The sequence below is a fragment of the Cyanistes caeruleus genome, chromosome Z (genome assembly GCF_971803275.1).
Source record: "Cyanistes caeruleus chromosome Z, bCyaCae1.hap1.1, whole genome shotgun sequence".
Classification (NCBI taxonomy): domain Eukaryota; kingdom Metazoa; phylum Chordata; class Aves; order Passeriformes; family Paridae; genus Cyanistes; species Cyanistes caeruleus.
In genome coordinates, this window is record NC_141732.1 from 69,497,610 (window position 1) to 69,520,879 (window position 23,270).

Here is a 23,270-nt window from a genome sequence, read left to right on the forward strand (position 1 = left end):
GGGCCTGTCCTTGAAAGATATTTCCAGTTCCACTGTGAAACTTATTTTAGCCTTAACTCTTGCTTTTATTTCAAGAAAATGAGTGATATAATAGTAGATGCTTGAGTGTGTTTTAGCTCACATAAGTGGATGCCCTTTAATAGTTCACACTTGGAGAAAATCTGATGCTGTAATAACTTCTCAGCTGTCTTAGGATTTAACTGGTGGTAGTACGTTGAGCCAGTTTTAGGTAACCTTACAGTTACTGAAATGTCACAAAAAAGTGAAGACATTTGTCTTACTTTAGCATAACGTGTCTGTGGCAGGTATTTATTTTATCTTACAAGAAAGTAATTCAATTATTCAATTTATTCAATTCATTTGTATACAGTAAACCATTATACAAATGAATTGAATAAATTGAATAATTGAATCATCCCATGATTGGGATGTTGTTTGTTTTATCACCTGATAGGGAACAGCTGTAAGATAGCCTAGATATTTTTGCTGAGATTTCTGTTAAAAGTTACTGGCATTGTTAACTTTGTTCATGTGTGTATTCAGCTACAGCAGATCAACTTCATGAGTTTAATGCAAATGGTGCAGTCATCCTTTACCAATGTGCCAAATATACAACAAATGTTACAACAGCATCAGTCGGTTCACCTGGCAGGGAGCCAGCCTGCACACACTGCTAAAAACAATACTTCTCCAGAAACACAAGTGCCTACTCAAGAAAAAGGGAAAACTGGTCAAGAGAGCTCTGTTGATCAGCCAAGGAAGAGTGAAGAAGATGAAAGCAACGATCGCCAAATAAAAGTAGGTACATCAAAGTGTGGTTTATGAAGTCTGCTCAGTATATCTGGTATGTTATCTATCCTGATGAGTTAGGGAATGTGTTCATTGTGATTGGTATAGACAGAACTATTTTTGTGTATATTTAGTGCATGGTTGATATGTAAATGCTGGTTTGTTTGCTTTTCTCATTTAGAATCATCTGGATGCAAGTACCTCTTTGACATTATTTGAAATCAACTGCAAGGAAATGGGATTAATGTCACCATCCCAAGATTTTTATTCTTCAGTGCCTACGAAACCACTTCATCTCCTAAGCATGCCTTCCTCAGGCATCCAGAAAAAAATGAAGCTTATCCCTGTTGAAAAAAAAATTAGTTACTCAAATGGATTTCCTTTGCTTAAGCTTGAATCAAGTTATCATGTCAAACCAGCATTTTTACATCCAACAGAAATGTCATCAGCATTTTCCAGACCACCCCCAGTACCACAAGTAGCTTGGAGTTCATCAGATTTCGTATGGAACCATCAGTCATCATACACACCAAGAGAGAGTAAGGCAGAAGATTTCCACAGAAGTAGATACAGCCCTGAGATTCCAAGACAAACGCATGAGGAAAAAGAGAGATGGGCAGAAATAGTGCATAAGGGGCCTCCCAAACATCTGCATTCAGATCAGTGTGAAGGACAGCAAGAAGATTCACCTCAGGCACCACTCCCTGCAAATGTGAGTGTGTTCAAAGCACCAACAACTCAGAACCTGGCCGCTTTTCCACTGTTGCACTTGCAGCTTGATCCAATACCTAGAGTTCCACCAGCTGTAAGGCAGCCAGTCACTGCTACTTTAATACCTATTAAACCTCCAAAAAAGGATGGTGACTCCAGAGAAACACTACGGGATGCAGGAATATCACTACTTCAGATTAATTTACCTCAGAAAAAGAAGGTACTGGATTTTAATAATATATTTTTCTCAGTTGTAGTGTTTTTGTCAGTTTCATGGTTTCTTACTCATCACAAGTTAATGTTTACAGACTGTGGAATTTGGAATTGTTCAGCACAGGTGCCAGGAGGCATCTAGAACTAAGGGTACCTGCTTTTTGACATGTCAGTATGAGGCTGACTGCAAGCCTGAAAGGTTTAACTACATTAGATTGATTATACATTCCATAGTTCATCAACGTTCAGCCCACTGGCAATGAGTGTAAAGAACTTACTATCTAAAATACTGGACAATATTTGTATGGTAAAAAAATAGTATTTTTTTCCCAGAGATTATAATAGAATTATTTAGAGAAATAGAATGTGGTGAAAAATCCTTTTTTGCAGGGCAGAAATGGAATGGTAAAAGGCTTGGTAAGAAAATCTTATGGACACTGAATATATGTTTTGAAAAACGTTATTTCTTAAAGACTTACAAGCTTGCATATCCCAGTTGAGAAGAATGGAAATGCTTTTCCTTGAAAGGTGCTTCTTCAGTTGTTGTCTGCATTAAATGATTCCTAACTTAACCCTGAACTACATACATAAGAAATGCATATGTTAGTGAAATAAGCTCTGTGGAGAAAATTTATACCTTTTAATTTATTTTTAGAAAATAGTTTACACATGTACAGATTGTTCTGGTCCAATGCTATTAAAATTCCATTTCCATATTCTGTACAAAATGCTACAGGAGCTTTGTTTGTGTAACTGAAATCCAAACTAGACTTAATTTTTTCATCCAATCTGACTGGGATCCCCCTTCCTGTTTTCTGTCTTCTTTCTCTTTCTCTGAACTCTCTTAGGCACCAAAACTCATCCCATTTCAAGATCTCCTTGCGTTTGAGCAACGCCACAAGCATCATTCTGTGCCCAGTACTTCCTTTGGACAAGGCCAAACCAAAGCTACCCATCTACTAAGAACTGATGTTGAACCATTTGAACTTAGAGATGTGCAGAACACTAGAAAAAGGCAAGCTAAATTTTTAAAGTGGAACTTCATTTTGACAGATTCACTGGTAACCTGTACCTTCTAGCTTTGACATCAGAAGGAGTGTATTCTCACAGCAGGGAACAAAATAGGAAATGTTAGTAAGGACACAACAGAGGTGTATCACTAGGGCATGAGGAGCTCTTGCTTTTAAGAGATTGATAGGAAGAAGATTCAAGAGGATATTTTTCATTCCACTGTCTGTGTTTTAAAGTCTTATTGTCTTCTGACTGTTCGCTATACACTCTTTAGGAAATGTTTTGCTCCTTACACAGTGAATATTTGACTGCTGTCTGGGTTGCATATTGTCACTGATCTTCAAGAAGGAAAGGATTATATGCTCTTTAAGTATAATTTATATAGGCTGTTTTTAATACAGACAGTGTTTAATAGAATTCCTACTGAAGCTGGGGTTTTTGCTAGGTATGTGATTTATAACTTAGAGTTTAATCTATTTGATGTTAATTGCAGAGACAGTTAAAACTGTTTAAGCTGCTTACATAATCTTTGTTCAGTTCTCATAGAATGCTAATAGAATGTTCTGGAATAGGATACTTGGTTTATTTCAGTTACAATGCTTTTAATTCTGTCGTTTTGGAGCAGAGGCTCAAGAGTAGTTTTTCACTCTTAAAGTGAGAATTTGCCACACAAGTAACTGTAGCTAGAGTTTAGAATACATTTTAATAGTAGCTGTTAACTTTAGTGCTTAAAGCTAAAGTTGCTGTCACACAATCTACTTGTCATATATTAAGCAGAAGCTACAGTTGCTCTTGTGGAATATATTTGTCATCTAGTAATTTGAAAACTGCTATGAAATTGAAGTTTGCTTCTTACAGATTCTTTATAGGTATTTTGTGTAGTAATCATTAATTATACACAAGATACAGATGTGAAATATTATGTGGTTTGTAATATTTAATATAAATAGCTTATTAGACAATTAATTGATTTTAGTGTGGTTGTTGGTATTTTTATGGGTTCCTATAACATTTTCATGTAGACTTCAAGCAGGCAGAAATTGTGGTTAGAACAGATCTTTATGCAGCACCTGTTTATCTTTTCCAGTCTTTACTTCAGTGTTTATTTCTTAATAGTAATCCTTCCTAGAAAACAATGATGATAGGTATTGTTATTATTTCAGAGCACTTCTTACTCTTTATCTGTAATTAATATGTTGACAGTAAAAAGAGGCGTAGTAAGAAACAACTGAAAGAGAAGGAGGATAAGAAGAAACCAAGTGTGTCCTTCCGTCCAGATGACTCCATCATCAATATTAGTGACACAGCTGTGGTTACTGAATCAGAGACTGGGGTATAGAATTTTTTTCTATTTAGTCCTTTTCCATTCAAGTATTAGCAGAAAAGAAAGAAGCAGAAAACTATAAACCAAACAATAAAAGCTCTTCCAGCCTTTCTAGCCTAGAAACAGTATGCATATTTTTATTTCATGTACTTTTATTTCCTGTTAACAGGAGATTGATTTTTATGAAGGATTCCAAGATTGGTTTTTTTTGTCCTGGAACATGAACTTGTCTGTTTCGATAGTATATAGTCTGTATGTAGGTTTGTAAATACAAACAAAAATGTTAAAAATTAAAAAAATACATATTTTTCCTAGTAGTAATGATAGGACAAGTGACCCAGGCATTACTCTTTCCATTCAAGGCTGGATTGATGACAGTATAAGAGTAAGGATGTGGAGAATTGGGATCTCAATTCCATCTCAGCCCAGACACTGAAAAAAGAAAGCCTTCATCAGGCTGTGTTTTGATTAGGCTTTTTAATATCTTTTTGGGGTTATCCTTCAAGTACTAAATTTCAAGCTACAACACTATCAATTTAATGCTGGATCACTACCCAGAGCTCTGTTTCTGGTCCATACCATAATTCCTCTCAGACCTCACTGTATCACAGCAGCTGGAGACCCTAACCAGACCTCGAGATTTTAGTCAGAGTATGGCAGGGGTAGGATAGACTCAAAGAGGAATAAGAAATTTGTTACTGCATGTCATTCCAAAGTACACGAGAGAGTGTTATATAGTCACTAAATTCCACTAAGTTGGAATGGATCAGAGGAATTAAAAAAGGGATTGAGAAAAGCAAGTGACAATTACTTCTTTTTTTTCCCGAAATGTTTACTTATATGAGGTATATTGGATAATTAACATCACCAAGAAAGACTTTAATCTTTACTGGAACTGTTTTTAAAGATGATTCTTTTTTTCCTTTATATTAGGATCACAGACCGAAATCGACATCTTATGTTCAAGATGATTTTTTCATCTCAATGGGCAAGTACAAGTCTTTTTAAAGCTTTGAGTGCTCAACTGAAAAAAAAAACCAAAACAAGGAGCATTAGTCTATTAGGATTCACAGCAAAACCCTCCAATCATAAGCATGTTAAAAACTAGGATAATATGGTCTGTGGACAATAGAGCTTGCTGACTTATGTGATCTTTCCCCAGGCCTTTCAGGATGTACAACAGGTGTCCAGAATTTTTGGGAGATACTTGCATTTTTAGGGGATTGATATGGAGAGAGATGCAAGAAAATTTAAGATCTTTTATGAATTATCTGAAGATTCAGAATAGTTTTCCCAAAAGTTTTAGAAGTATTTTAATTTTTCTTCAAAATGAGTGATAGTCTTGTGCTGATGTTTACAAACAATTGAGTAAATGAAATAATAACAGTATGTCATGTTAATTTAATTAGCTGAGGTTGACAGTGATTTCTGTTCATGTGATTAATCAAAATAATTCTGTGAACATTTCAAATCCTAAATTTTTTATTTATTTTAAAAAGATATTATTGGAATATTTTTTGCCTGCATATTTTAATTACACAAACATTTAGAGTTCTTGTAAAAGAAACTCAATGCATGCAATGTTTCTAGCTTGCAATGTGAAAACCATGCCTATGGAAATATTTCCTTATAATATAATAATTCATGAAAATATTCAGTTCTGTCACGGGACAAAATGCAGTTCATTCTATGAAATTTGGCCTTAAAGAAATACAAACTCTGTGGAAAGAATAAAGAAATGAAGACGTACATGTCATAACTATTCCTCTTCTGTTAAAATGTGAAGCAGACTGTTACTGCTCAGCATACTAAAATATTTAATTTAAAGTCACATACCTAAACTGAATCTTGATTTAATTCAGTGTAACATTGTAAGTGAGAGTTGTATATTCACATAAAGTTGGTAGCATGAACTTTTCTTGGAATCATTTATGAGGCATGCCTAGAGAAGAATTGAAATTACCTGTCAGAAATACAAATAAGAAAATGCTGAAGCTCATAGTTGTGAGTTGGTATCATTGCTTTCAAAGATGTCTAATTTTTATACCATTAATAGACACCTGTTTTATATTATCACATTTTAGATGCAATGGAGAAAGCAAGTTCTGTCTCAGCAGATCTACATTATTTGGCTTCTGTAGGAAAAAAGCCAGCAGAAACTCAAGATGCAAGTACAAATACTAACCCAGGTAAGTGCTACACAGGTGATCTACAGAAACCAACGTTTTCTGGTGTTGCTTCTTCATTAGTTGTGATATTTGGACAGTTTTCAAAATGCAGACAGTTTGTAAAGGGAAAGCAGTTTTTTGTGCTCTCATTTCTTATTTCAAAAAGAATTAAACCAGGAAACATTAGAATATAAATTACAAAGCAGTAGTTAAAATAATTAGAGCTAAAAATATTACTGACACAATTATGTAAGAGTCTTCTGATTCTTTGTGTCAGTTCTGCTGTGACTTTCTGAAATTTTGTTTTAATGTGATTTTATCTAAATGCTTTTTATACAATGTTTCATACTTGACTGAAATCGTTTCCTTTCCTCTTCCCACGATTTTGATTGTTAACTGGCAAATGAAAAACCTACATTCAGATAATGACATAGGTATCTTTACTTTCCTTAAACTCATGCATTTTGATCTTCTATTTTTTTTTTCCAATTAAGTGCTTACATCATATCAGGATCCTGGGATCAGTGGTGGAAATGAGGTTTCCAAAATTCAAAACAATGAGCTGGTCACATCTGTTCCTGTATCAGGTATGGCTGCAGTCTTTCTGCACTTCATTTGTTGTTTGGGAAGTCTGTAAAAGTGGTACTGTTTTAACATGGGTTTTGTGCCTGAGACAGATTAATGCCGCATGTAGATAACATGCTAATTTATTCGACTTGAAGTGAATCTGACTGAACTGAAACCCAATCCTTATTTTGTGGATTTTGCTTGATTTTAGTGCCCATTTAATCTTTGGGATTTAGTGTCATGTAGACTAAATGAATTGATCAGTCAGATGTTAAAACAGATCACATGAAATTGAGTTACAGTAGCATTGTTCCATAAATACATTACATAGATTTCAGTACCCAAGTTTTTTCCCTATGGTACCAAGATACGGTAATTTTTCCATAGTTGTAAAATTCAACAGTATTTTTCCATTTGAAGATAATTTTACAACATGGCATGACTCATTTGCAGATAGTTTTATTAGAGGCTTCTATCTGAAGTAATCTAATTTCTTTGGATTAAGTAAAGATGCAGATTATTTTTTTTACCTAAGTAGGAGGGACTTGGATATTAATAGCAATCTAGATGGCAGCTTAGTCAAAGCTTTTCTTATCTTCTAGAGAATGCAGAGCTGTTTCCTAATAGTCTGAAGGATTTATGGCTTTTACTGTAAATATAATACTGACTAATATTATTTCTTTGTAGAATCATCTAGTTCCTCTGTGATACTACTGCCAGACATGTATTTAAACCTGAGTTTCCCCACTGAAGTGAATGAGAAACCTTTACCATCCTTTCTGTCAGATGCACCTGATTTGGTTAGTGATCTAATGTACTGAAATGCATTTTAAGTATACTGTTTATCTTCATGAATTTGGGTTCTTTGTATCTGCATGAGTTACTTGTGTAGTATGGTAGGGAAGATTGTATTTACTTTGTTCCCAAAACAAAAAGCCTTTCACCTACAAGTGTAAGGAGGTAAGCACAGGAAATGGTGAACAGTGCACTTAAAAACAGCTCATTAAAAATACATATTGAAGATAATTATTGAAGATAATTCTTCATTATCTTGTTGTTTAGCACAAAAGGGAATATGTCAGTGTGACTGACATAGAAGACGGTGACATCCTTAGAAATTTGCCCGTGATACCCGAGTCTGCAGAAGAGATAGCTGCTGCACAGCAGAATGAGAAGCTTCAAATTCCATCTACTGCAAAACTTCATCACACAGCAGCTTCTGTTACTAATGCAGCTCCGCCTAGGGCACTTCAGAAGCAAGGTAAACCATTTTAGTTTTAAATCCAAGAAAAAGTAATACTCTTTTGTCGTAATGCTCCCGTAGAAAATCTGCAGTTTCCCCAATTAACCTTGTGGTTTTTTAGTCTTAAACATCAACATAGATACATTTGGCCTCTTTTGTAATGATTCTTGCCTTCTAAAACACCCTATTCAGTATGGCTTAATTGTTCCTAATTACTTGCAATATTTAATTTTTATAATAAGTAATGCTTGTGGTTTATTCAGTGATATTAGTGCATTCCTATTTTTTTTTTTAAGATGATCATCAGAAAAATGTGTCAAACAGATTGCAAAAGAAAGATAACTCAGATTCTGCTACACATACTGTAACTTGGAACATAGCACATGAAGATGAAGGAACCCTTCCTTCTTCAGGGCTTCCATCCAAAGTAATTGAAAAAGAATACTTTTCCACAAAGCAGAAAGAAATGGATATGCAATTACAGACACTACAGAACATAGTAGAAAGTATGGAGCAGGATTTCAGAAATAGCAGAATGGTAAGTGGTGAGTGCTAACTGTTGGTTTTTAAACAGTTTATTTTTTTCAGCTAAAGGCAAGAGCTGCATTTTGGAACAATGTGTTCTCAAATTTGCTTAGTATCTGTTGAGAGATATTGAGAATGAGATTACATATAATACAGTATGTTTATTATATATTTGTAATATTATATATATATACATATATATATATACACATATATATATATAATCTATATTATAATACAAATTTTGCATATATTTATATACAATGTTTTTATTTAGTGGTGAATCTGTTGGCTGATGTGGTTGCTTACAATGGACCAAATGTTCACCAGAATGGTGATGTTACTAGTGAATGGGCAGAACATATTTCATTTTTGTGTAAATGAGTTCAGGTTTTTAGCAGGAGACCTTTTGGGCAAAGACTTCAGTGGTTGTGCCTCTGCAAAATATTGTGTGACTGTTTCTGGAACCTGATCCAGTTTGTTTCATAAAATATTTGCATTTTTGCCATCTTTATACATCCTAATATAGAAGTAAAATAAAACTGGGCTTTGATGGATCTTATCTCTTCTAATCTATGGGTCTTCTAATATGAGGTTTCTTCTAACTCAGGGTAATCTGTGATTCACAGAAATGTAAAGACCTCATTGTGTCACTTAAACACAGTTATTACACTCAGGTGGATTATTGAATCATTTACATTCTTCATCAAGGTTGTTACTTAAGTCAGATTTTTTTAAAAGCCTGGAGGGAAAAAAAGTCTTGACATATCCTGTACTTGTTTCAGCACTTCATAGCACCGGGGTTTTAAAACTTCTGGGTATCTAGCCAAATCATGAAGAAAATGGCTTTTTAAATTTTTTTTTTCCTTTTTTTTTGAGTTCATACTAGTTGGTCATTCCTTTTATAACAATTTCTCATGTATTACGTATCAGTTAGGAGATTTGTTCTTTTTGAGACTAAGACTCAGTAAAATTATGTAAAACACAAAAAAAAAATCTGACTAACGCTGGGTTACTCAGTTTTAGTTTTCATTTTCCACTTTGAATCTTCAGACTTATAAAAATGATGGAAGTATTTTAATATGTGTGGGTTTTAGATAAAATACATATAGGAATAGATATATCTACATATAGATATATATATTATACATATTTTATATATTATATATATATAATATATATAATATATATAGAAATATATATATTCAGCTACTTTAAATATAATGTTATCAGTAGGAGTAAAACTGTTGAAACAAATAGTAGAGTTTATATGTATTTTTCTTAAAGTAAGTATCCAGAAGATTGAAATTCTTCTACTTGAGAAATTAATCTACTTGAGTGTCTTAGTTTAGGGCAAATCAGGAAGGAAAACTCCAAATGGGGATCTCTACAGGGAAATGCCCCTCCCCACCAACGGGTTTGGGAAAAGGGAAAAAAAAAAAAAAAAAAAAAAAAATTCCGTGGAGAGAAGTGGAAAAAGCTGTTTATTTAACAGAAATTGAGTAATATTAAATAATAAAATTATTAAATAATAAAACCTCTTGCTGTTCGATGGGATGGTAAGTCTAGGAAGAAAGGTCTTTTTTTCATGTGGTGCAGCTCGGCTCGCTCAGGTTCTTATCAGTCCCTCTGGCGCTGGAAAAGTGCCGAGGCCCAGGCCCCGGTGGGCCACAGGCCTGAGCTCCCGGGGTTTGGCTGGGTGTTCAGTCCAGAGCAGGCTTGCACAGATCCAAGAAAATTGAAAAAAACAAAGGTCCAGGGAACTCCTCTGCCTCAGCTAGCTAAAACTAACTAAAAGTCAGAGAGAAGCTCTGTCCCGCTGTCTGTCCGTGCTGCAGACAACACAGTCCAGGAGCGGGGTGTGTGGGAGTGATGTTTTCCTTAACACACTGCGCACTTCTTCTTTCCCCTCTCTTGCTTTCAAAGACAGTCTTAAAGGTGCAGGACTTAATATATAACATAAACCAGACGATTGGGGATACCAGTATCATAAAGTCACCCCAGGACATTCCACCCCTTATCCCCATATCGTCAACTTATTATCAAAATCAATATATATATATATATATATTTTAACCCTACAACACATACATTATATACAGACAAGGGCATTTATTCATAATCTTCACTCAACTATCAGATCTCCTTGAGGTACACATTGTGTTGTTCCATCTTTCCTCATTATCCACCATGTGCAACCCGGACATTGAGATACTTTGATTTCTGAACCTTTTTGTTTGTTTTCAGTCAGAAAACTGCATTAAAATGTTTGTAAGATTCTGACAAGAAAAATATATTTAAAGTGGACTTAGCATAAATATGTGTGATGTAAGTCTCAGAAATATCTCAAAGAAAGTATCATTACCTAGTTCTTGGGTTTCACTTACAGTTAGTGAAGCTGATAGAAGATTTTGAAATGGCTGCTGATTCAGACCTTGGTGCTCATCCTGCAGTCTCTGAAGCTGCTGGAGTCATTGGTGCTGGTATGTGTCCAGTTAACAGAAGGATAATAAATTTGCCCTGGAATATGCTTCTTAAATAAGTTTTACTTACCGCTGACAATTTAATGCAATCCCTAAAGGTATTACTGAAATATGAACCAAAAATACCAGAGAAACAAATAAATGAAAGGTATCCAATCTGAATATTGAGTTATAATATCTACTGGTTTTATTAAAATCTTTCATCAGTTTAACAGTTTACCAGAGCAGATGTATTGAATGATTTATTGTGTATTTAACAAATAGCCACGTAGTACCTACTTATAGCTGCTGTACTGTGCCAAGAACATAGTCTAATCCACTTACGGAGTTAATACAAAGCCAGGTGGTGGAGCCAAGTCATGGCTATATCTGTATCCATCTGTAAGACGATATTTAGGATGTCCTTTAGGCTCACATGGAGCAGGTCCTGGTCCAGTCATTTTCTTAGTGTGTGCAGGACTGGTTCAAACAGCGCAGCCCTGGAAGTGCCCTTCTGTAGGGAGGCACAGCTGATCCAGGTCCAGGCTGCTGTAGGTGACAGATAAATTAAAAATGCAACTAACCAAGATGTATGAGTGATAGTTTATGGATTGTGAGGGGTTCTCCATTGGTCTACACTAACCACAAAATATTCTTATTTTTTTCACAGAATCAGAACATCAATTGACACACATGATTTTTGAAGATGTTATAGATGATCAAAAGGAGAGCCTAAACTTGGAATATCCTATGCTCAGATCTGCTACAGTGGATGCACACTCTCCTGCCTCTGCAGCCTTGGCTTCTACACGTTCTGGTATAATCTTTGTTATATATTTTTCCCCTTTGCATCTTTTAAAAATAAGTAAACCTTTTCTTCATGCTGTAATACATCGTCATGGCTGTTACACAGAATGTTACGTAATGCCAATGAGCTCATTAAAGTCAGGCATGAGTCTTTATAGATTGCATTATTTAGAATGGCTTCATTGATAAGCTCTGGTAAGTTTGTTACATGACATAACAGTGTCACGAAGCTTTGAAAACAGTTTAGCAGTGAATTATACTTGCACTCGAATTCACTGTTACTGAAAGAAAATAGTCAACATTGGGTCTGTTTCATCAGTGTGCTGATTTGTATTTACTTTAAGTGAATATAAATGGCTGTGGTATCACAGAACACTCAAAGCTTCCTCCGAAAGCTGTCTTCATCATCTGTGTAATCCATCTCTGTCTAGAGAGGTGACATTTCTGTTAAATCCAGCCTACATCAGCAAAATCAGTTGGTTTATTTCTCTGTACAGAAACTGCTGATTGTGTCCTAAAAGATTATTTTATGAGGTGTAATCATTTTAAAGACTGAGGGTAAATGGATTTTTGCAATTATGAAGACTGCAGTGACATTGAAAGGAGGAGGAAAAACCATTCTGCAAACAACCTGTTGCCTGAGGTTAAAAATGCAGTTATATTGTTTTCTCTGCATATTGCCTGCATTGCTTGCAGTCAGGCTCCCAAAAATGTTACATACTTTATACATGTGAATGTGCATTTGATGGTCACATTTACAGCAATCCATTTTTCTAAAACTGTTCCTGTGTCTGCATACAGCATAAATAAATCTCAAATAGTACACACACCCAGTTAAATTTTGAAAACAGTAATAGAGTTTTCTAAGTATAAACTTGTTATTTGTAAGCTAAGAAAACTATAGGTGATACTAAGTTACAACTATAATTTTTTGAGTTGGAGAGATTAGTTTAGGAGAGGAAGCAGTGCTCTTCCTTCCAGGACAACCATACTGCTCTTCAGTTGCATCTGAGTTCCAAGCTTCTTCTGAGTACCTGGATTCCTCAAGTAAGTGTCAGTCATTAATTTTCCATGAAACACTGTATAATTAATTGAAACAGATAATTTCCATTTAGTTGGTCATGGCAGAAAACTGTCAACAGCGACGATATCTTCCTAGAAAAACTACCCACAAAAGCCAGGAACAGTTAATTAATCCTCTCTAGAGCCTCTGTGCTCACCTGGCAGTCAGTGACATGTCTCACAGGCTGTTAAGCTTATGTACAATATTAATTTATTTTTAATGTCAACATTTATTTTAATGTCAACATATTGAGGTTGAAGTGTTTCTGTATTTTATCCCACAGACTGTTTAACATATGTATGATTAGTGTGTGTACAAGTGCAAAGATATTATTAACAAGGATTGTTTCTATTTCAGGTTCTCACATATGCAGAGATCTACATCCTAGGTATGTATTTTGAGACTGGTTTTATTGACAGTTTACCAAAAAGGTGACTGTAAGGGTGGAATAAAAATGGAGGAATTTCTTTTCAAACTGAATAAAAGCCCTTTTGTTAGCTAATTTCAGGCATTTGCTCTGACTTTGGTGGTGCCTGTTAGATTTACTTTGTGTAAAATCTGCAGAAGCTTTCAAAGTTCTGTTCTAGTTACAAGTATTTGAGCTGTTTATGTAGATGGTGCTCTGTGTGCATTTGTTATTTCTCCTATTTGCAAGCCACTTTTTCAGCAAAGTACATGCAGCTGCTGCAGGTAGTTTTCTATGAAGGCCACCTATCACCAGAAGGTTTTTAAAGTCTTACTGTATGAAAAGTGTAAAGCAACAGACTGAAGATTTCAAAACTGGAAAGAGCCTATGCATTAAAGAGAATAGTCTAACATAGATATTTTTAGTTTTAGCTACTGGTAGTCTTCTGGATCCTGTAGAAAAGAGTAGCTGGTTTCCTTTCCTCCTGGCCATTCTGCTCCAATATCCATCTTTATTGCTTTGCTTGAAATATAGCAGTAAACTGAGTGGTTTATCCTATTGTTCTAGTATTTTATGTGGAACTGGTTGTGACTGAAGTACGTTAGGGTGTGATTACATAAGGTGGGTTAGGGGTGTGAGGCATTAAACTTCAGCAGACACTGATAGCTTGTAGTCCTAAACTATGAGATTTGTTTTTTACTGGGAGCAACTAATGAGAAGAGAGAGAAGAAGTGGGGAGAATTTAGGTGAAGCTGTCCTGTCACTGACACTGCTTCTTGCTCAGAAGGTCATTGAGATCTGGATACCATTGAACCTGGTAGCACCCCATAACCTGATCTCCTCAGGGCAGCAATACAAACCCTGTGGGTGCCCCTGGCTGCCAGGCTCAGCCTCGTGTGGGCCAGCCATGTTCACACACTGCAGCAGAGCTCAAGCATTTGAGTTCTGGATCATCCCTCTGATGTTAATCAGATCTTGCTCCTTCTGTCCTCATCAAAGCTGACTCAAGCGTACTGACCCAGTGGAGATGTGGAGAAAGAATATTCAGTTCAAAGGATTTATGTAAAACAGCCTGGATATTGTTGTTTTAAGTATAAAAGAAAGGGGTTGTTCTTACAGGAATATTCTACATTAATTTAGTAACAGTTTTTTTTCCCTACCTAACATCAAGCTCTTTAGAAGATCCCCTGCAAATTACCGGTCCGAGTGATGTTACTGACATTGTGAATGATCGAGTGGGAGAAAGTGACCCCTCTCTGTTGGAGTTGGGCTTTGCGAGAGCACGGGCTAACATATCTAGGTAATACCACAGCTGTTTTTTGTTGTGTGTTGCTTAAATCATTAATAACCCTGGTTATTCTCATAGTTCACACCCTGTAAACAACGTAAGCAAGTATGTGGTTTGATGTTAATGGGACTAGTATTAGAACTTTTAATCGCCACAAATCTACTGGTCATTATTATCAAATGCTCTAATTGTTTTCTAGTATTCCGGTTTTGAAATTCTTTTCTTCCCATTTGCTTGCTCCATCTTCTGCTTAGGTGTAGGCTGGAGCACAACTGCTGTTACACAGCAGATTCAGTTCAGACCTTCAGGTCTTCTAAAACAGTTCTGAAAGAACAGAAATTTTCTGCCAGTGGCACAGCACAGTTCAGAAACTTCCAGCCCCAGATTCCAGCTTGTCATGCTCTCCTCCTTGCTGGAGATTTCTGCACCTTCCTGACTGTCTGTTACAAAATCAACTGTGTTCTTTCCTGAGAGATGTCAAAGTGACAGTTGTTTCCTACTCCAATTTGTGATACCAGCTGTTCAGGTCACCAGTCTGTTGCATTGGTGATGCAGTTCCCACCAGTTTAAGCTCTAGTTCTATTACCTGAATGTAGCTGACAAGTAAAAGAAAAATTTTCGGAGATGTCTTTGGAATTACTTGTTTACCAGGATTTTATGTAGTAAAATTTTGCAAAATTTTGCAGAATTTTAAAGGGTTAGTAACATTTTGGTTATATCATGTAGTTGCTATTGTTTGAAATTTACAGGATGTGCTAGATTATTTCATGTTTACATCTGCCCTCAGGGTTCTTGATTCTGCTTCTGGGCATTCTCAAAGAACAGAAAAGGAGAGGAAGGAGATACAAACATGGATGAAAAGAAAGCAGAAGGAAAGAATGAGAGAATATTTGAAGAAATTGGATGAACAAAGACAGAAAGAACGTCATCCATTCAACCTGAGAAAGAATATGGTAGGAATAACAGGTCTCTTGAATGTAACTGTTACTTACTATACAACTGTTAATTATTCAGGTTAGATAATGTAGAGGCTGTGAGTAGTTGGGTTTTTTTCCTATTGTAATGTTGGGTTTCTACATGTATGATTTTTTTTTTTACTGGAACTGGCCATAGTTGTGTCAGGTAAGTAAATTAACCAGTGTTCTTTGCAGACTGCAGTGGGGACCCATTGGCTGCAGGTGGCCATTACAAAGTAATGCAGGTGGTCCTTGACTGTAATGGATACAGCTGCAACATTCACTGATGTGTTTTTCAGGGAGTGATAGCTACAGCAGTTGTTAAGATGTGTTTACGCCTTGTTTCATCTTCCCAGATGCCTCCCAAAAACCCCCAGAGAATTGAAAAAGCAGAGTTCAGATGCCAGCATCCTTCACAAACATGGCAGGATACTGGGGGTAGCTGTCACTATCATTCACCCACACAGAGGTGCATGCAAAAATAAGAAGGGGTCAGCAGACATGTTAGAATATGCCATGTATGTCAAGTATCTTACAAAATTTTTTGTTGAAGGCTGATTTCAGTGAACAGTCTACTCCCAGGTTTTTTTACATTTTAAATTTAATTAGTAAAAACACATTTATGACCTGATCTGGAATTTTTTCTGTTGGAAATACTAGAAAATTTTAAAAAACCCATTCAAAAGCAATTCAGAAAGAACTTTTCAATTAGTATTAAGTCTTAAAATGCACATTTTCCATCTGGATGCATTCAGGACCTGGAAAGACCCTGCCAAGTCACAGGAAGCTCTGGAGTTAGAAGATGAGACCTAACAATACCAAATATATCCCTGTACTTTCTCCTTGTTGAATTCAACATATATTGTAAATATATGCTGTAAATACTTCCAGGTTGAACCTCTATTTAACTCCCAAGCACAAAACCTGTAACATACACAATCTCCCTGTTACTAAATAATTCAGCTGTATTCACTTTCTGAAGGAGTAACAGATCTATAGGAAATAAAGTATTTCCCCTAGTTTAAACAAACTTTGAAAACTGGACTGGGTTGCTCTTGTGCACTTGTGTGAAGAGAAGTAAGTGATTTAAGAAAAATGAGTCTTGCTTCTCCCCTTTCCTGGTTGTCAGCCCATATACACTTGGTGCTCTCACTATGGGCTTTTCTCCTGAAATCATTAGAGGAGGGATTCTCAGATTTCAGTGGATGGTTTGGGTTTGGTTTGGACTGGTTTGGATATTTTTTTAAGAAAAATTAAAGACTTAAAATTATACTCTAGCAAACACAGGTCAAAGTGCAGCCTTGCCCTGTTTTATAAATTACTTACTAAGAAGATCACTGATTTTTAGGAAACTGGAGGCAAGGCCATTTGAAACTTTGGGCTTGACTATGAGGTCATCTCCTTAGGAATATTAATATTTGAAGCATATGAGGTATGGAAGATGTGACTACAGGATTTCAGTATATTTTTGAGACTGAAAAATTACAGAGGCAATCTTACTTGAATTTCCTGGTAGGCCATATGCTTTCATATTGTTTTTTTCTAATGAGTTTCTTAAGCAGTAACTTTCAAGTCAAGTAAGTACATTTTGAGAGTGAGAGAGACTGGAATGAGACCACAGTACATAATTAATTAATGATTTTTACACTTTCTTAAACAGCATCATAATCCTACTTCAAGGGATATTAGAGTCTTCCAGAAGAAGAAAGAAGAAAAAGACAAGTAAGTTGCTATAAAATCCTTATTTGTAAAATAGTTTTCCAGTCCTGAGAAGCAGGTAGAGATAGTTTTAACTATATTGCTTTTGAAACTTCAGATATTAATGAAATTTCAAGCAAAAGCATAAATAATTTATGTTTGCTTTACCATTAAGGAAAACCCTGAACATTTTTCATCCTTTGACTGTATTTGTTGCTTTCCAAATGTCATTTGTTTTCTTTCCCCAGCATTTACTCATTCATTCTGTCAAACCCTTTGGTAAGAAATGTTCTAACATTTTGCTGATGATCTCTTAAGGCTGAGTATGTTTTCTGTGAAATCTTGTAAAAAATGTTCTTCATGTAGCCATACAGGACTCACAAGCCAGCTGTGGTGAAATGAGTGACAGCATGAAGTGTAATGTGTAATATTATTTCTCCACAGAGCCCTGTTGTCTGAGCATCACAGAATCAGAATATCACAGGCACTTTCCCTGATGAATGAAATGTTGTCTGAAACAGTGGCAGGTGATCACAGGAGACTGTCCAGCACAAGGTCACCTCAAGCTTACAGAAGGAGGAATGTGGCCTCTAGTACAGGGTAACACTCTAAGCATTAAACCTGCTCTGTTGTACTCATGTCTTTACCACACTCCAAATCTCATAGCAAGTTTAGACAGGATTAGCTTGAGAGAAAATTCATATGCTGGCAGAATCAAAGAGACAATTTGTTGGGATCAGAGGACTCTTGGGTCCCTGTTCCAGGCTTGTTAAAACCAGTACTGCAAATCTCGGAGGGAGCCTTTAACATCAGTTGCTTTACAGAAAAGGTGGTTAAACACTGGAACAGGCTGCCCAGGGAGGTGGTGGAGTCACCATCTCTGGAGGTGTGACTGGACATGGCACTCAGTGCCAGGACCTAGTTGACAGGGTTGTGATCCCATCAAAGGTTGTACTTGATGATACTGGAGACTCTCTGCAACCTTAATGATTCCATGAGTTTCACTGGACTATAACCAGCAATATAGACCTGAAGAGGATCTAACAACAAGCAATAAGCTTGTTCTTATTCTGCTGTGCAAACTCTAGACTTGTTCTCTTTCTTGCTAATTTTTTCATTACTTAGGATTTTACTTGTTTTTTCTTTAGCACTTTGCTTACTGCCCTTTGAGGAGGTGAGAGTATCTGAGTATTATAAATTGATATATTTACTCAGTTTGATGGCATTAACGTTACGTGTGTATATGTGTAATCCAGGTGTATGTTGCATTGTAGTTTTTCTTCTTACATACATTTTATGTATGAAAGAATATAAAATACATAAAATACATAAAATACATAAAATATAAAATACATTTTATGCTTTTCAGAATTATAGAGAGAACTTTATACTTCAGGTAATCCTGTAATTCAATATCTCTGCTTCTCTTCTTCATTACAGTACCTTTTTAGGTACAGTTGCAGGATACAGCATTAAACTGAATGTAGTCAGTGCTTGACTGCTTGCAGAGCTTGCTGGTGGTGTCCAAGGGAAGTTTAAGTGCATTGGCCCAGCCAGAATCAGACATGCTGAAGAACATCAGGCAGGATTCCATTTAGGAGTGGCAAGAACTACTAACTAATGAGTTTTGTTGGACCTAAAGTGTCTCTCTGTAAAGCCTGTGATGTATCTTCACTGTGATTGAAGCAGTTCTGATTCTGGTGAGGCTTACTGGCCCCACAAGTAGAGTGTGATGCTGATCCTCAGCTAAGTGATTGAATGGTTCAGTCAAGCTAAGGGCTGAATGTGATTTCTCTGGCTTTTATATCTCTTCTGAATATGCCATGTGAGGTCTGACTTGTGTGGAGAAATGGTATATGGTACACTATAGCAAATATTTAAGCTTTGTTGTGTTGGTTTTTTTGTCTCATTATAGAGGGCATCTGAACAGTCCTGTTTTGGCAGAAAGGAGCAGAATTGCTGCCAAACCTGGCTTTGGTCAAAAAGTACAACGTTTCACTCCAGCTCTTGGTTTAACACAGTCCAGGGGTAAGAACAGAATGTATTTAATAAAGCCACATACTGAAGAGGATCTTCAACTGACTGCTGGATTTCTGGGGGGAGGGAGCTTTGATATCTCTAAAAAATCAGATTTATAATCCTAGGTTCTTTCCTGTCCTGAGGCTTTTGCAGTTCTGCTGCCACTGACCTGCTAAATGATGAGAGTTACCTTTTCTTACCACTTCGGTTTACATCCAAAGTAGCTTAAATTGCCATAGCAAGAGTATTGTGTAATCCAGGCAGCAAACCTGTAGATTTCTAAGCATCTTTGGGTATATTTGGTCTGCATTTGAAAATGGAAATGCTTATTTTGTCTTTCCAGGAAATGCCTGTATGCTCCTTCAGAAAAGTATCTCCAGAAGAAGGCTGAGAAATGCTACAAACTGTCCTGTTATTTCTAAACACTGTAAGTTACACAGAACAATAGCACAGTGCTACATAATACAGGGCAGGAAATTAGATGCGGAAGCAGCACTTGCTTAGAAGAATAAAACTCGTAATTTCTTCCCCACGTAAAAACCCTTTTAATTAGAAACTTGTGAAATATTTTAATCACCTCTGTTTACCTTCTAAACAGTTTCAGGTGACAGTTTCAAGATTACTGAAAAAAGTATGCTAGATTTTAGTGAATTTCTGAAACACGTGCTATGAAATCATGAGGGACAGAGGCTTTGAGTCTTATCTTTCAATTCAGACTCACAGAGAGAAAGTTAATTAGCAGTCTAGGACATGAGAGTTAAGCTCCTCCCTTACCTTTCTTTACTGCTTACTCTCCAAGCTCCTTAAAATAGGAGTTATCTTTGTTATCCCTCTGTACAATGTCCATTTAAGATATCATTTTGTTATGGTGTTAGCATGGAACAATTTGACTAATCTTAACAAATGAACCCCTTTTAGATTTTCCTGGTACTTTTTTCCATGCCTGTCTCTGGACATGTCCATGTCCATTGTCTGGATATACAAAAGATTGCTCCTAATCAAATTCTTTAACAGATACAGTAGTTGTTAACAGCAGCAGAATTTCTGATCAAAGAATGAGGAGTGAATCAGTCTGAGACTTAGGAAATACTGTGGCCTGATTCTAATCTGCCTTACACAAGACTTACACTGTTGGCATAATTTGGACAGTCAAAGGTCAATATATTTGACTTTGCAGTGTAGGAAATTGAGAGAAGCAGTAATAAACAGAAAGGCACTTTTCTTGACTCTCCTCTATTCACGTGGAAAAGTAATTTTTCTCCATTCCATATATTTGCTTTTTTAAACTCTGTATTCAAATTGATCTTCCTCTGATTTTCTGACACTTTTTGGTGTCTGTTTTCCCAGTATATCACATCATTACTAAGGGTTTTATCAAAGTTCTGTGTCTTCTAAAGAGGCACAAACTCAGAATTTATTTAGTTTAGTCCTCTGCCAAATAATGAAGCAATGTGCTTTTTGTGGGGGCCTGCACCCCAGAACCTGGATGCTGTAGGCACCATGCATAGAGTCCTGTTGCAGTTTGTGTTCTGCCCTTGGATGGCTGTTCAGAGCATGAGGCTGGAAGGAACCAGAAGCCTTTCCTCACCATAACCCCACATCAGTTACAGATAACAAAGCTTGCTGTTTTCACATGGATTTGCACACAGCTTCAGTTTGTAGAACCTGGAGCTTCTGTTCTTGAAGGAATTTCAAGAGATTGAGATGAAAAGTGCAAGAAGTATTACAGTGCTGTGGTTGGCCTGTTTTCTCCTCAGCTGCTGAGTGCAGAGTCAGCAGAAGCTCAACACAAAAGCCTCCTCAAGTTGCCACTGCAGTTCAGACAGAAGGTGTTGACCTTGACACTGATCGAGACGTGGTGAGTCCTTGGACTGTGCCTGATGACATCCAAAGAATACTTCAAGATACTGATGACTCCATGTTTCAGGTAGAGTACCTACTTATTCTGTAAACTATTTGATACTTGCCACTTAACACTTTGCTTACTTCTGCTTTATTTGAAATGTGATTCTCTATTCAAAACATGTGGGTGAGATAGATCCAGAGGGACATAAATGGCAGCAGAACCAATGTTTAAATTTTTTTTTTTATTTTTTTTTTTTAAGCAAAGTCATTCTTGTGAGCCTTGAAATTGAATGTTCTTTTTAACATCTATACAGGCACGTGGCCTGCCCAGGCAACAGACACCAGAAGGAGGGCCTAAACAGGAAAATAGATTGCATTTGTTGCAGAATAATCAGGCACATAACTTGATTTGGACATGTTTTAAAGGAGTGGGATCATTTCTGCTGTCCACAAATGAAGCACAATGATCAGTCCATCTTCTCTTCCCCCAACAGGCCTCTGCAGTGCACGGCATGAGTTTCTCTCCTCTCAGCAGTATCATCACTGACAATGCTTCTGAAAGCACAGGGAGCATCCTCAGCAAGCTGGACTGGAATGCAGTTGAAGCTATGATAGCAGATGTGGAAGACAAGTGAATAGTTCTCAGCCACTGTGCTCTTTCAAACAGTTGCTGGTGGTCAGGTTTTGTTTTTTAAAAATAGTAATTGTTATACTTAAAATGGATTTAGGCCTGCATTGGTTTCCTTCTTAAGCAGCATTGAAACTCTTAACTGTTTCCAGCCTTGCATACATGAAGCTGAATTCCTTAAAATGTATTTTTTCTTCCATATGTCTTCAGGTCAAGAAGAACTAAATATCATTGGTAAAGGCAGACCCACAGTCTTAAACAGGTCTGGGTCAGCTGCTTTACATAAAAGCAGATCTAAACACAAAAAATGTTACTTTATTTTAAGAGCAATGTACAACTGTTTTACTTTTGTATTGAATATTTAACATTATTATGAAGTTATTTTTGTAATGTGAGTGTTGTGATAAACTGGTTTAATAAAAGTGATTTAATTAGTTTCTGCTATAAATGATTTACACATGTAGCACTATTAATTATTGCTGTGTACCACTAGGACTATATGTGTACATGTGCACTACTCTCATATTTTAAACCCATCCTGCTTGTGGAAAAATCTTAGAAGAGTTTAAGTAATTGATAGAAAGAGGTACAAATAGTCAGAAATTAAAATGAAAAATAGACTTTTGTTAGGAAAGTCAGGCAACAGTGTGAGAAACAAAGGCAATATTGCTGTTCATCTGTCTGCAGGATGCTGCTGTTTAGATCTCCAGCAACCCCCAGAGGCTTGCAGAAAAATTTTCCATGTGCTCAGTGACCATCATGTAGTTGTTCTGTCTGAACAGATGCAGCTGTGGTGACTTTTTCCCAACAGCTGGGAATTATTTTGTAGTGAAGAAATCTGAATTTTTCATTAAGTCAAAGGTGTACTAATTTCCAGTGGTTAATTACTCCCACCTCAAATTGTAATAGTTAAAAACCCTAAAAATTTCATGTTTCTAAGTGAAGATGCATCTTGGCAAACGTCAAAAAATAAGCTTCAGAGGGAGACTGTTACAGGATTACACACATGCCGGGATAGAACTGACAGTTCTTGTAGGCTCAGAGGTCCAGACTGGCCATGGCTTTTTTTAGCAGTCCTCAGAATCTGCATCAGCTTTTCTCACAGGATTCATCAGAGTGCAAAACTCAGGATTAGATTTGATCATCTTCAAATGAAAGGGGCCAGTGAGGAGCCAGCCCTAGCATTAAACTGTGATTTTACCCAAAGTGTAAACTGTGTTTCTTCTGAGTTGCAGCAAACAAATAATCAGGAAGTATTTTCTGTTCCTGGTGGTAAAATACTGTGAAAATACTGGTTTAGCCAAGTATGGAAATCTCATTATGCCCACAGCCATGTGTGAGAAGGAGGAGAAAGCTGTCAGTCCATGTCATTTCAGCAGTGGTAAAGGAAATACTTCCTTGACGTGCCTTCAGATCCACAGCATCACAAATCACACAAGGGCAGAGGGGCAGTTCAAAGACCTCCCAGTCAGGATGTCAGTGCTGAACTCACACTATGCCTTGAGTTATGGCAGCAGCAGAGCCTGGGCAGGCAGAGCTGCTCCTTC

General features: G+C 36.5%; 1 protein-coding gene across 14 annotated transcripts in view; it reads left to right on the forward strand.

The window, feature by feature from the left end:
• The window catches only part of CPLANE1 (ciliogenesis and planar polarity effector complex subunit 1), a 58,501-nt gene extending 36,330 nt beyond the window's left edge, over positions 1-22,171 (forward strand). For 8 of the 14 annotated variants that reach the window (XM_023943995.2, XM_023943997.2, XM_023943998.2 and 5 more), the window contains 22 exons: positions 544-798; positions 971-1,720; positions 2,562-2,728; positions 3,928-4,057; positions 4,982-5,036; positions 6,133-6,237; positions 6,711-6,803; positions 7,471-7,583; positions 7,846-8,044; positions 8,323-8,564; positions 10,941-11,034; positions 11,684-11,830; positions 12,757-12,867; positions 13,241-13,271; positions 14,461-14,589; positions 15,365-15,530; positions 17,194-17,255; positions 17,676-17,831; positions 19,147-19,259; positions 19,594-19,677; positions 21,008-21,177; positions 21,590-22,171. In XM_023943995.2, coding sequence (XP_023799763.2) covers positions 544-798; positions 971-1,720; positions 2,562-2,728; positions 3,928-4,057; positions 4,982-5,036; positions 6,133-6,237; positions 6,711-6,803; positions 7,471-7,583; positions 7,846-8,044; positions 8,323-8,564; positions 10,941-11,034; positions 11,684-11,830; positions 12,757-12,867; positions 13,241-13,271; positions 14,461-14,589; positions 15,365-15,530; positions 17,194-17,255; positions 17,676-17,831; positions 19,147-19,259; positions 19,594-19,677; positions 21,008-21,177; positions 21,590-21,730 — 3,513 coding nt within the window. In that variant the 3' untranslated portion in view covers positions 21,731-22,171. The remainder of the gene's footprint in view (positions 1-543; positions 799-970; positions 1,721-2,561; positions 2,729-3,927; positions 4,058-4,981; positions 5,037-6,132; positions 6,238-6,710; positions 6,804-7,470; positions 7,584-7,845; positions 8,045-8,322; positions 8,565-10,940; positions 11,035-11,683; positions 11,831-12,756; positions 12,868-13,240; positions 13,272-14,460; positions 14,590-15,364; positions 15,531-17,193; positions 17,256-17,675; positions 17,832-19,146; positions 19,260-19,593; positions 19,678-21,007; positions 21,178-21,589) is intronic. The other 6 variants (XM_023943999.2, XM_086867645.1, XM_086867646.1 and 3 more) reach the window with 2 other exon arrangements.
• The last annotated feature ends 1,099 nt before the right edge of the window (positions 22,172-23,270 follow it).